The following is a 14,662-nucleotide window of genomic DNA, read 5'->3' on the forward strand; positions in this document are numbered from 1 at the left end:
ACAAACTCTCCCCCCCCCCAGCCAATCCCTAGCCTTTTGGCTTTGATTTTCTCCATAGAACTTATTAATGCTACTTATGGTCTATCCATGTCCACTGGACTATAATGTCCATGAGGACAGGGATTTTGTTTCTTTTCTTCACAGCCATCTCTCTAGTGCCCATAAGAACACCTAGCACTTAGCAGGCTCACTAAATGTTGGTTGAATGATGGACTGATTAAATAAATGATTACTCAGATCCTCCATGATTGTTGCCATCCAGTTGTCCTCCACTAGGCTGTAGGAAAGTAGAATTCATTTAGGACAAAGGACATTGAAACTAAAATTTTTCAGCTGAAGCGTAACTGTAGAAAAACTACTTGTTGAGGAAAAATGTCATAACTGAGCATAGGGAGTTTCATGGAGCATTCTCAGAAGTTAAATCATTTGTCAAAATTCAGTTTCTCTATTTTTTTTATCATACTAAAAAATAAAAAAGAATGAATAAAAGGCCCTTGTGCTTCATTGAGTGTAGCAAAGAACAGCAGTAGATTCCCTTGTTTCTTTGTAGTGAGTATGTTCACACACACACATACACAGTCACAAACCTACATGAATCCACACACCTACACAGTACACACACATCCACAAATACACACACATACAGACACACACGGATACATGACACACATACACAAATACACATCACATACATACATACACAAATACACAGACACATATATGAACACACACATACACACACACATGAACACACACATCATACATATACAGATACACATGGACACACACATACATACACCACAGATACAGTCACATACCTGAACACATATATCACATACACATCTCATACAAACACAAAGACACATAATACACACATACACACATACACACAAACACACCCATCACACACATACACATATACAGATGTACGAACACACACACACATCCAAGTACACACATATACATACATCACACACGCACACACACACACACACACACACACACACACACACACACACGGTGTCCCATTATCCCCCTCAAGACACAGGCTAAGATGAAGCTGCCATAGACAAGATAAAAGGACAGGCCTGGAAAGCAACAACACACACTGGCAAAGCTAGCCCAGGTGACAGCAAGATCCACAACTAACACAGCTGTGGGCGAAGCCCACACAGGGCCTTCCTGCTCCCCACACCATGCTCCTGGGACTCACAACAGAAAAATAGAAACAAAACTCAGGCCCCTGAGTTCGAGGCTCAGAGTCACCGGCAGTGGGGGTTTTAGCCCACTCACGTGAGCTCTTTGAGCCCCTGCCCTCCCTACGAGCAGAGCAGTCAGAATCCCTACTCATCATCCCCTCCTGCTGCTGTCTGGTGACTGAAGGGGTCATTGTAGCTTAGGGTGGAGATCCCCCTGGTGTCTTTTGCTCTTGACCAGAGGCGGCACCCTGTGGGGGCGGCGGAGACAACCTCCTAAGGGTGCAGAAAGCTCACAAGTTCAAGATTCTTTCTCCTCTACCAGCAATCCCAGGGTTACCAGCCCTCCCTCAGTTAAGGCATTGTCTCAAGGGAAGCCCCAGTTAGAGTGTAATTAAAAAGTAAGCCGGGAGTGGTATTGACAGGTAGTATGGGTTTGTCTATTGCTCCTGTGGAAGGGTAAGTTTTGGTGGCAGGTGAGGGCGGTGTTGAGACGTGAGTACGGACTCATGAAATGTGCCTTGAAGTTGTGATTTGGCTTTGGAATTCAGGTCTTCAGCATGGCTAGCAAGGCCTGGAGGAAAGGAGAAACAATCCTGTAAACTCCACGCGTCAGTGTGGCCAGGGCACTGCTATTCTCCACGCAGGCCTTCCCACCTCTTTGCAGGAATCTTCGATCTCCTCCCAAATGGGCAGATAGCATGCATAATTAGCAGAGAAATCCTGAGAGTGTTTGGACAGGACCGAGGTAAACTGAGGGCCTTTGAAGGTTGGGTGATTCCCCAATAAATGTTGAATGAATGAATAAATGGGTAAGTGAATGAATGCCTCTTTCCGGGAGTAGACTTACTCTGGGATGCTCACCCAGCCATGTGCGGGATGATCTCTACTCCTCTGTACTTCTAAAAAGGGAGGAGGAACTTCCCTCCTCTTTCTAAAAGCCCTGTCTGCTGGGCCCCGGGGCTTTCCCAGCAGCAGGGACAGAGCATCTGATTCTGACTCCTCTCTTACATCATCAACACCAACTGAAGTTCTAGGCTGGCTTGCCCTAGAGGGACCAGCCAAAGCCCAGATGGCTGAGCAGACCCCGGCTGCTACAAAAGAACGGTGACACCTCGGCCACTCATAGCTGCTGAGTCCTGACTGGTAAGAAAGCCAGCAGAAACTAGTTGGTTTTAAAAAACCATCAGCCCTACCTCGCACCATCCAGAGACAAAGCTTTCAGGTTGTTTGGGGATTGGGCTTTTACCCACTGTTGTCAACATCAGCAGGAAGCAGCCACCAGCTGTGAAGGGGTATCTGGGGGGAGGGAGTCCTCTTCTACCAGTTACCTGACTGGTAGCGGCTATCTGCCTGGACTCCCAAAGAGCCACAGCACAGTGGTGAACCTGTGGGCCCACTGTGTGCCAGGTGATGCTGGGAGGGAAAGTGCCCCTATTCACCCTGGTGACCACATCTGAGTCAGTTATGGAAGGAAGAAAGAGAAGGCTATCCCAGGCCAGGCTACTTCCCTAGCAAACCCTGGCAACATTTTCTCTCCAGACCCTTTCCAGATTTGAGAGTAACAGACCTTCCCCCTGGCCCATCTTTCCCTGCGGCTCCCCTGTGGAAGGCTGGCTTGGTGGGAGTGGCCTCCAGTTCTTCTCTGTTACGTACGCAATAGAACAGCCTTTTCAACAAATGTTTTGAACTTTTCTCTCCTTTTAACTCTGTCAACAGTCCCTCTTCTGTGTGAATACTCTGGTGTGTCAAAGCAAGCAAAATCTCAGCTCAGTGAGAGAGCCCTCACATACTGCAGATTATGCTGAGTTTTTTCCCACCCCACTCCCTTCCCTGTCTCTTCCCCACCCCCCAACTTTTATTATTTTTTTTAGCCACTTCATCTTCCTTCATTTTCTTTGCAGCTGCAGTGGAGAGGTATAGTAACGCTACTGTATAGGATTTTGAAAGCAGGGCCTCTGAGAGCTTTCCAAACTCCATACAAGCTGGTTATTCTCTGGCTTGTTTTCTTTGGCTTCAGGTTAGTAACACAGAATGAGTCAAACAGTATTAACTTTCAATAGGGAAGTGGTGTGGTCAACCAAAGCTGTTTGCGGCTAGATCGTGAAGATAGGTAGGAGCAGGTAATGAAGAACAGCCCATAATAGTGCGAGGAGGCAAAGGAGGAGGGCCGCCCTGCTCAGAAACACCCAACAATTAAGGCAACAGAACTCACACCATCTTTTTTTAGTTGGTGGAGGAATTAACACCAAGGTCTCTGCCTGGCCAGCTTTGGGAAGTTGGCCATGTTGGGGCTTGGACAATTGAGCACTTTGTGGGTTTAAGGATGTTTTTTTTTTTTTTTTTTTTTTTTTTTTTTGTATAGCCAAAGCCATGGGAAATCAAGTTAGGATGATTTCCCTACCTACGGCATGCCACCCTCGAGCGGACCTCTATTCATCTCTTTCCCCAGCCTGGGGCAGCGCAGATCCATTCTCCCCCCCACTCTCTTCCTCCACCTGCCCTTCCTCCACCTTCCCAGTCACAGTCTTGGTTTCCCCAGTTGGGCAAGCTGACCACAGTGGCCCACAAGCTGTCTTTCTCGAGGTTGAGATGACACTTTGGAAGCACAGTTGCTCCTACAGACGTCAAATCATACTTTTAGGAGCTGATAAGGAACTTTAAAAGTATGAAATCCCTCTGTCTCTTTCTGCAGAGGAGGAAACTGAGGTTCTAGGAGATGTGAGTTGCTAATCTTCCCAGAGCGAGGCAGGCGCAGAACCTGACTCTACTCCCCGCCAGACAGCGGTCTTTCCACTAGGCTGGGCTGCTCCCTTGCCCAGGGCTCAGGATTCCTTTTAGAGTTCAACAGAGCAGCTCTGGAGAACAGCCCAGCCCTCAAGACTCAAATTTCAGAAGTTTCCAGTTCTTTCTCCCTGCACTCAGCTACCTATTTATTTTGAGCCTGGCTGAATCACCCAAGGAATAGAACCTGCTCCTGGCGGCGTGTCAGCAAATGAACAGGACAGCGAGCCGCCTCTGGAGCCTGGAAAGATTCTCCCCTCCAAGCAGCTGCAGTTTCTGACTCGTCCTGGGAAACTGGCACTAAGACTCAGCGGTGTAACATTTCACCTCCCTGAAATCAAATCCAGAAATCCCAGGCGAGCAGCATATATAAAAAGCCATGGGGGGATCAGAAGGAACAAGGACTCAGCAAGTCTTACACGCTTTGCACCTCTTCCCAAGCCTTCTGGTTACAGGAGTGTTTCATTGCAACAACATGAAATAATAGTGTTTTAGAAGAAAAACTGTTATCTGGCTTTGGGGAAAAAAGTATTCAAATAAAACTCAACTCTCAACTGTTTGCCAAGGTTGCTTCTTTTTCTTCCAACATTTTTAATGGGTATATAGTTGCAGGCAAGGAAAATATCAAGATATTTTAATGGCAAAGGTAAAATCTTTAAAAACATGGATTCACAATTGGGACTGATTTAAATGTCTCTATTGTTTCTCTAATTTTCTTCAGAAAGATATGATAAGATAAAATCTACCTTCAAGAAACCGATAATTATCTTACTTAAGATCCCTGAGATTTTTGTATATTACATGCAAAACAATAACAGACTTTTCTATTTTTTTCAATTACCTAATTACATATCTATTATATTTATATTATCTACCTGATAGACTGTTTAAAAAGCACTTTGATGTATATTATCTCAATTCATCCAAAACAATCTTATGCAGTAGACAGAGCTCATATTATTCTTTCCATCTTATAGATGACCCAGTAGAAGCTTCTAGATGCTAAGAGGCTTGGCAGGTCTCACAATAGTATAGGTGCTTAATGTTCGGTTGATAAAACCTTTAATTGTTTGGAAAAAGACCGTCTTTCCCTGAAGGAAGCGGGTAATATGTTAATATGGCTGTGCTTCATTGAGGAATAAATGTGTTGAAGCCAGTTCAGTGATTAAGTATGTGGAGTTAATAACAGGTAGGGTGGAAGGAAAGAGAGAGAAAAGCTTTTATTGTACTGTATCCTGAAGACCCAACCCATGGCTGTGCTTCATTGAGGAATAAATGTGTTGAAGCCAGTTCAGTGATTAAGTATGTGGAGTTAATAATAGGTAGGGTGGAAGGAAAGAGAGAGAAAAGCTTTTATTGTACTGTATCCTGAAGACCCAACCTGCCAAGATTTTTTAAAGTAACTTGGCAATGGCAAATATTTGTCCCCATGTGGGCAGAATTCCATTTGTTTCCCCTGGTAAGGGCTCTGGGATGAGGGAAAGGGACCTGGACCTGTCTGTGTTCAGGGCATGTGCTTTAATAATAACAGCTAATATTTAAGGAGCACCTCTGTGCCTGGCACTGTGCTATGTCCTTACATGGATTACTTTATTCAGCTTGCACAGAATCTCCTAAAATAGGGATATCATCTTTCTGGTTTTATACTTAAGGGGCTGAGTTTGGGGAGGTTAATCTGGTCATGAAAGAGAGGTGAGGTTGAATCAGGCAGCCAGCTCTGGAGACTGGGAAATCAGCCACCGCTCCAGCTTGCCTCTCAGGCTATCTCATTTAATCCTCATGCTTCAGTGAGATAAGTAGTATTAAGCCCATTCTACGGATGGGGAAACAGTGAGACACAGCTGGTAAGTAGCAGGGATCAGGCTTGAAACCAGATTGGTCCAGCTGCAAACTCCTCTCTCTGTCCCCGAGGCTCCCTGAGCACTGCAGTTCACTTCTGAGACTCTGGCTTATGCCTGCAAGCATGTGACCCTGCTCATTTCTCATTAGCTCTTTAAAAATGAATGAATTGGAAATATCATAAACCCACTTCAAAGGTAAGTAAAATTAAAGTGATACCAGGAACAAATCCCAAAGAGCCACACATTTATATAGTACTTAAGAACTTACTTATTTCAGATGTTTACTTTTTATCTCAAATGACCAGAAGATGACTTCTGAGCCATAGTGAACAAAAACAAACAAACAAAAATAAAATATCAAATGTTTGGCATTTCAGTATATGAAAGTATGCTGAAAGATTTTGATAATGGTCTGGGTTTTAGTCAATACTTGCTTTAAAAGAAAATGAGTATACGTTAATCAGGGAGGTACCAAACTATGTATTGCCATTAACTTACTTGATGGGGTCTAGGGAGTTGGCAGATTAATCCCATTGTGTTACTTTAAAAAAAGGCAAACAGAAAAGAACTTTGCTTTGGGTACTTAAATGTTTTCTTTACCTTGGCTTTCACTTATGGATGTATATCCAGAATATTTGGCTATTGACTATAGTGAATTTTCCTAGTGATACTATATAACTTGCATGTAAAAGTTGATGAAAATATACCACATGTAAATCATACTATGAAAAAGGCATTTCACATCCAACTAAATGTCAATGTCTTGTGATATGTCTGATAAGATAGCTGTAATACACAGTAATAGATTATACCTAATTTATCCCTTCTGTATTGTCAATTTTTAATACATTCATAGCAAAAAAGCAAGTTTTAAAAAACTTTTAAAGAAAAAATTGCAAGTTAGCTCAGATGAACTTAAACACAGATCTAAGTGTAAGGGAGCAGCTTTTACTTATTTAAGTTAAACTGTAATTTTTTCTTTTTCTTTTTTTGGTGGTAGTGGTGCAGTTCTACGAGATCCAGTGTATCAAATTATTACTAATGCCTTTCCTAGCTACATGGCTTATAGGAAAAAACCCAAGTCTTTAGGAAAACTCAAGGAGAGTTTTTTTAAAAATGAAAAATGGAAAGTGGAAAAATGGAAAGTAAATTCTAAATCCACCCAAAAGCGGAGAAGCAGACATGTTATAATGTGCTGTGACGCTGGGACCGCCAACTGCAATCCATCAGCAAGCCATGGGTCCACCCATGCTATGGAAGATGCAGGCACAGGGACGGGGCCAACCATTCTGAGGAGGGGGCAGGCGGGGGGAGCACTCCACCAGGCCAAAAGTACACGGGCAACAGACCGAGCTGCCATGCACACGTGGGAGGGTCTCCACGGCTGGACGCTGGTTTAGGAAACTCAAAGAATGGCTAATCACGTTTCTATTCCTACAAAGCCTGGCTGTGGCTAGAGATTCCAGGCACCTTGGGAGATGAGCTGCTTTCTTCTAGTGCAAGAATTCTGACCCCAAGAGACTGCCACATTTCACGACACTTTTCTAGGACAATGTGGAAGAGACTCTTCTGTAGCCATACCATGCATATATTGAAAAAGACCTACATACTATTTCTCAAGCACTGACTTTTAACGTTACTCAGAAAAGAATTTTCTCCCTGAGTTTTTCACAAATGTCATATTTGGGGACAAGGCTATTTTACAAATTAGGGACTTTAAAAAAGTACCCAGAGTGTTTCAAGGCCTGTAAATATGTCAGAAAAGAAATTTTACTGTGTTTAAACGTGAAATGAAAACTGAAGAAAAAAATCAAGATTTATAAATGTTTAATTAAATGTCAAAAAAAGTAATGTTAAGGCAACTTCATCAATTTTTAAATTTAGGGTTCACAGATCATTTTTGTTAAAGTTTTCTCATTTCTAAAAGGACTCTAAGACAAATAATAGCTCATGTCTTCTGAACACCTGTTACGTGCCAGGCATGGTTCTAAGAGTTTCAGAGAGGCTGTCACGTTCAGCCTCACAGCCCCATGACATCAGTATGGCCACTGTCACTGTTTTCAGAGGCTCAGCTGGACCAGCCACTCACCCAAGTATTGGCACCTGCATAGTTAGCAAGTGCACAAAAGGGGATCTCAGTCTCTGCTTGTAACTACATGTTCATGGCAGGAAAATCAGGGCCACAGGAAATTAAATGAGCTACTCATAGCCAGAGAATTTCAAAAACAGACTACAAAGCTCTTTCAAAAATTTACAGCAAAAAAAATAACATCTAATGTACCTCCTGTGTGCACATGGATTTGTCTGATGTGATGTAGGATGGCACCGCCCAAGACGGAGGCCTGGAGGCTGTGGCCTCTAAGGGGCCCTATTTGTGGGGAACGTATGGCTGTGTTTTGCTGACAATATTTTGTTACCCTTGTGAGTGGGAACTAATATAGAGATGATCTTGTCCCATAACCTGATTGGACAGAAGAGGAAAACGAGGATTAAAGTACTTAAGATAATTGCCCAAGTTCACACCCACTGGACTGATGGTGCCAGTGTGGACATCCAGGTCCCCACATTCAGGACCGAGATATCTTTTTACACATTTTAAGATTAAGAAATGGAAGCCTAAATGCAGACAGAAGTTTTTTTTTCTTTTAGAATGTCATATAATAAATTCTTACAAAAACTGCAATATATTAGTTTAGATCTCGACCTCACTAATGTGGCATTCCAAATGGTGATATTGTTTTGCAATGGTCCAGATGGGAAGAGAAATTCAAAATAATGGTTTAAGTTTCAGTCCATGTTTGTTCTCTCCTCTCTGTCCCCCTACATTAGACTTAGAAGGTACTGGGATCATTTCTTTGGGTTCTCTCTGGTATCTTTTTTTCCTTCCTTTCTATAGCAATATAAATGCCATCTGAAAATTCTTAGTGGTTTCTTTGTAAGATAGGGCTAGTTACCAAGAGTTCGCAACCCCCCGCCCCAGCTCACTCAGAGTTGTATTGGGAGGGATGCTGCTTCTCAGGGCAGAAGCATATACCCTTTGGGGTCCTGGAAAATCTTTGCCATATATAAAGATCCTATATATATTCATAAAATAGTTTTACCATTTACATTCAAAATCATAAAAGAAAATTATATTCATGTAAGACATAAGCTCAACAAGGTACTTAAAAAAGCAACTGAGGGGCCGGCCCGGTGGCGCACTGGAGAGTGCGCTGCTTGGGAGCGTGGCGGCGCTCCCGCCGAGGGTTCAGATCCCATGTGGAGACCGGTTCCCGCTCACTGGCTGAGCACGGTGTGGGCGCAACACCGAGGGTTGCAATCCCATTACCGGTCAGTAAAAAAGACAAAAAGGAAAAAAAAAAAAAGCAACTGAGTGGTAAAGAGTTAGGCCCTTCAATGGACCTATTTTAACTCTAACTCCCTATAAAAAAAAGATTAGTCAGCAAGGAGGCGAGTGCTCCGAAAAGTACTCTAAAATGTTTAAGTAATGGCTCTGCTTTGCTATCTTTTATGGTAAATCTCAAGTGCTCAAGCAGAACCCAGTCACTGTGAAGAACTTCTTTAACCAAGGGCAGAAGTTATCCCAGAAATGGCCAATATTTGCTTTATTAACCTTTTCAATTTTTATTTTTAATTAGGTTTCTCAGTGTTCCCAATGGAAAGGATACTTGACCAAATAGGTGATAGCTACCCGATTTACACACCCAGAATGGGGCCATAATGGGTCAGTTAGGGTCCCAGCTGCTCCATCTCCTCAACCTCTCCATGGCCCTGAGCTAATTCACACATCCAAGTTATTTAGTGAACTATCCGTAGAGGAATATGCTTTGGTATCTCAATATTATCATATAGTCACCAAAATTGTAGACAGGTGGGCTAAGTGCTAGAGTTTTTCATTACATCCTCAGACATATAAAAAACATATAAAACAACTCCAAAATATCCTTTTCCTGAAAAATCCTTTTACTATATCTTTCACGCTTAAGGAAGAGACTATCTTTCAATATGTTAACAAGCTACTAAGTGTTCTACCTCCTAACTGGAAAAAGACCCCTCACTGCTGTTTGCAAGAACTGATGCTGGGCAGAGAATACCTTCTGATGCTGCTCTTTCTCCATAATTAATTTAATTTACCAACAATTAATAATTTCTATATTGATCTGAGATGTAAAAATAAAAGCCCATGGAATGTGGAAGAAACAAGTTTTGACTTATTAAGTGGCAGGTCAGTTACTGCAAAAGAGCAAGGAATGATCTGAAATGAAAAACACTTTCAGTTCTCTTTGGAATACACTTTTTTGCTACAGCTTCACCACTGAAAACCATGAAAGAAGAGAGGGAAACATCGAGTTATCCCAGCAGCATGACCAAGACTGGCTGCAATGAGGCACTACCATTTGTGACGAATGTGGGAAATCGTATAAGCCAATGCCTCATTTCAAACAGGAGGGTACTGAGGCCAAGTCGGGGGGATACGCAGATAGTATGGTATGGATGGAGAGACAGATGGGTGGGTGGACAGATGGATGGATAAGAGTATGGGATTAGCTCCAGGAACTCATTCTATTTCTGGCTTCATCACCAACTATTTCTTTTAAACCTAGGCAGATCGTTTCATTTCTCCGGAGCTGCTTTCCCTTGTCTAAAAGGTGATCATCCTGAGGGTTCTCTCAGGTCCCTTCTAACTCTCATAGTCTTTGATTTTATGAAACAGAACTTTTCAAAGCTATTCGATTTGGCAATGCCATGGCCATTTTGCCAGAGTTGCCAGAATTTATAGCACCATAAGCATGGAAGGGACCCGGGAGGTCTTACGAGTCCAGACATCTTACACCGTCTCAGTGTCCTGACTTGGGTGCAGTGTTGTGCCTTAACATGACACTGGAGCGTGGCTGTGAGCAAAGCTCTAACAAGGAGCTCCCACTTGAATCAATAATGAGGAGAAAACCACACACTAAAATTAGCAGTGATGGCCCAACATGACCCAAGTCACGCTGGGAGTGTGTGTGCACTGGACTTTTTTCTAGAAGTCCCTTGTGCAATGTGAGACCGCCTACATGGGGCTATAACCCCTCTTTATAGCACACTTATACTTATTTCCACCCATTCGATTTTTGCCAAGACCCCAAATTCCATTTGGCAGGAGAAACTGAGCAAAAATGGATGGCTCTTTGGAGCAAATCCATTCTCTGTTCACAGGGCCCTTGTCCATAACAACTGTTTTCATAAGTTATAAAACAGCAGGGGCCAAGTAAACTGTTTATACAGGCAGCCCATTACAGTCGCAAGGACGTATTTTTCCCCTCTGATTGCTAATTCTTAAAAGTCAGAGCAGCCGCCATTTGTTTTTGAAGCTCAGCCAGATCTTTGAATGCTACAGGAAATGCTGGAGGTGGGGCAAAACCCGGCCTCTTCCATGCATGGGAGGATAACAGCTGGAGAGGGTAGATGAAGGTCTCACTGGTTTAAGCTTCTTCCTCAGGCAGGCTGGCATTTTAACTGGCCAAGAGATGGCTGTTACTTCTTTTTTTAATGATAGAGATTCTACAGCCTCCTGAATGAGCTATTTTCTAAGGTTAATCACTCTCAAAATTGACTTCCTTACACCTAAAAACTGCCTCGCCTCCAACCTGCACCTTGCTGTAATTTGAGCCTGCTTCCTCTCTGGTCCTCTGTGGAGAGCCAGGGCACTTGGTGTTTATGCCATGTTTAATGCAGGGTCACTGTTAGTTTTCAGTTTGCCATGCTTACTCTGGAACCCCAGGAAGCGCTCACAGTCATTCCAGGGTTTTGTTATGACTGCATGGTTCTGTGCCTATGGCCTCCTTTTGACATAAAAAGAAGGATCAGGGATGTTACTAAGTCCAAGTTTCCCAAATCTGCACGTGGCCAGAAAGTCTGAATGGGCTTAAAGAGAAAAAGCTGCTCGGGCCCTCTGGAGAAAAATGAGGTCAAAAGTAGAGGAGTCACCAAGCACAGCAAATGGAAGCAAGGCACCCATATATGGCACACTATGTTCTGGGGGCCTGTCTCTGGTGGGTGTGGTGGCTCTCTACTGAGCTCTACCCACTCTTGGGCATTGGGAAATCAAAGGCAGCATGGGCAGTAATTCTAGCAGGTGATCCTGATGCTGTGAGGTGAAGCCAGGCCTGCAGGAAAGGCTGCCATGAGTGGTGATCACAGGATGGCTTGCAGAGAGCTGCAACCTGGGGGGCTATCTCAGAGACCCCTTAGGAACCATCACGCTGAGAAGGTTGTCTGGAGGGGACTGGCCCTTGCGACCAGCAGCCAGAGACAAAGGCAGGGATGCTCTATTGGGGATCGCTAACATTTCCTGAGCTCATTCTCTGTTCTGGGCACATAAAATAATTTCATTTAATCTTAGAAAAAAAAAGCTCTCTTTAGTATCCCACTTTGCTGAAGAGGAAACTGAGGTTCAGAGAGGTTCCATAACTTGCTGAAGGCTTAAGAAGTCCGCTCATTTTGCCCCAGAGCCCAAATTCTTAACCATTTCGTTTTACGACCTGACTTCCCTGCATCTCAGTTTCCGGGGATAGTAGGAAGCCCTGTTTTTCAATATTCCTCACTCCGAGAAGAGAAAATATTAATTTTCTGCCAGGGACCTGATGTGGTTTGGAGGCATGCAGATGCTGGGCGGGGGCTCCAGCCAGCAGCTCCACAGACCTGGAACTGTAACCCAGCCTCAGCTCCTGGCAAGGGTGTGGTTCTGGAAAAGAGTGCTACTCTTGTGTTTACTCAAAGATAGTCATTAAGTCACTGGGAAGACATCTTTTCTGCAGACTAAACAACCCCACTCTTGTTTTAAAAGCTTTCCTCATAGGAGCTATTTTTTGGTACAATCTTTCTATATTTACTGGTTTTTCCCCTGGCACTCTTCTACCCTTCCATTCTCTATTTTAAACAATCCTGTAATAAGATTTTGATCTGTGTCACAGAAAAAAAAAAAGCATCATTTTCATAGTTTTTATCTCCTGCCTTAACAAATTAATAAAAGAACAGCATGGATGGTAATCAGCCACTTGTGGTCCACTCTGACCCTCAAGCCTTTTGTGGCTGCCCCTGTTCCTGGTCAATCTTCCATTGACTGTTGGTTTCTAATTCTGTTGAACTTCACCATATATTGGAAAGAATAGTTCTTAGTCTCATGCAGCCCTGAAATGGTTTTAACATGCACTTGAGTCTAATTTAATTTCCTTTTGCCCTCTAAGAAGATGCTTCAAAAAGAGCCCAGTGGTCAGAGACGACCTCTGAGGAATAAGAGTGTTGACAATGAAATTCGTTCTCCCTGCAGGGCCTAACATCCCCCTGGGGGAGAGGTTGAACCCAAAGACTCTGAGACATGGTCCCTCAGTGTACCAGCCTGGAGTATATACCAGCCCCAAAGGGGGCCCACTTACTTCGAGGTTCTCGGGGTCCATCCACTGTGATTTTGATGGCTCTGTGATAGGTAGCGACTTGCGGTGGGTTTGTGAAGACAGTGATGGTCAGAGTGAAGCTCTTGCCTGTTGGGACACAAAAGAGGACACAAAGGAATGAAGTGATGGCCTGAGCATACCTGATAGGTAATTGATCATTTATTTATGCTTTCCAGCCTTCCAGCTGGACAGGTGGCAGTCCTCCAGCACCAGTTACTGGTTTTTCCAACAGTCCCTTGAGTTTGGCTTTGCTTAAATTCTGGAATGCATACCTATGGTATTTGTCTAGGTGTTACAGTTCATACAGTTATATGGCTTTAATCTAATCATTAAAAAACAACACAGGATCAAGAGAGATTAGAATTTCTTTTCTTTCAGTTCAAGACTTCAGGGAACCATAGAGTCAGATTGGCAGATATCCACTCTGTCCCCCCACCCCCCACTTCCACCATCCTCCCCAATTATCTCTAAACTCAGGGCAGAGAGGAGTTAAGCAAACCACCTTTCTTCTCTAACTTTGTTGGTACCTCTGAGGATTAGGAAAGATAGAATAAATGTGAGGATAGGCTAAATTAGAATTATTCTCTGTGTATTTTTAAAATACTAATTGCTGGTTGATTTTAAATATTATTTTTAAATGCCAGATGTTATTAGAGGCACTCATGGGATTAGCCAGAACAAAATTATGGTCAATAAATGGACTTAAGGATATGTAACTGACAGACCGAGACTCAATAAGTACTATTAATATAAATATACACATGGATTTCCATGTAAACATTTTACATGTACTTATGAAAGTGAGTGCATCCCCATTGCACATATCTAATAATTTAAAAACATTACTTCTTGGTCAAGTGGTTCAGAGGATGGACTTGCTAGCTGACCTTTGGAAAGTCATTACACCTGTCTGTGCCTCAGTGTCCTCACCTGGAAGATCGGTACATGCAACTTTTCCTACCTGATGGAGTTTAGGGGGAGATTATATGAGTTAATATGAGTAAACCATTAAAAAGGTATCTGGCATATGGTATTCAAACGTTGTGTGTGTGTGTGTTGTGTTTGTTTTTATTATTTATCTTCTCTGTTTCTCATAGGTCCTATCTGTATAGCAGGACCCTAAAGTTTGACTATGTATGGTGTTCAGTCCTACATTTCAACTGAACGTCAGTTAACATAGTGTCTCCTCTCAATCATGTAGCATGAAATAAAACCAAAAATAAGTGAAAGGAAAAGAAAACATGCCCATCCGCTCCCTTATCTACTCCAAAAACCATTTACCATTTTAAAACTCAAATTATTTTCCTTTCCCAAGTTAGAGCAGAATATTTTCAACTGTCATGCATGTTTTTTTTTCCTTTTTGTCTTTTTTCGTGACCGGCAACGGATCGCAACCCTCAGTGTC

General features: G+C 43.0%; 1 protein-coding gene across 2 annotated transcripts in view; it reads right to left on the reverse strand.

Annotated features, from left to right (window-relative positions):
- The window catches only part of RUNX1 (runt-related transcription factor 1), a 254,648-nt gene that overhangs the window by 53,561 nt on the left and 186,425 nt on the right, over positions 1 to 14,662 (reverse strand). For both annotated transcript variants that reach the window (XM_008568321.1, XM_008568322.1), the window contains one exon: positions 13,240 to 13,344. In XM_008568321.1, coding sequence (XP_008566543.1) covers positions 13,240 to 13,344 — 105 coding nt within the window. The remainder of the gene's footprint in view (positions 1 to 13,239; positions 13,345 to 14,662) is intronic.

Source organism: Galeopterus variegatus, unplaced genomic scaffold (genome assembly GCF_000696425.1).
Source record: "Galeopterus variegatus unplaced genomic scaffold, G_variegatus-3.0.2 Scaffold398, whole genome shotgun sequence".
Lineage (NCBI taxonomy): Eukaryota > Metazoa > Chordata > Mammalia > Dermoptera > Cynocephalidae > Galeopterus > Galeopterus variegatus.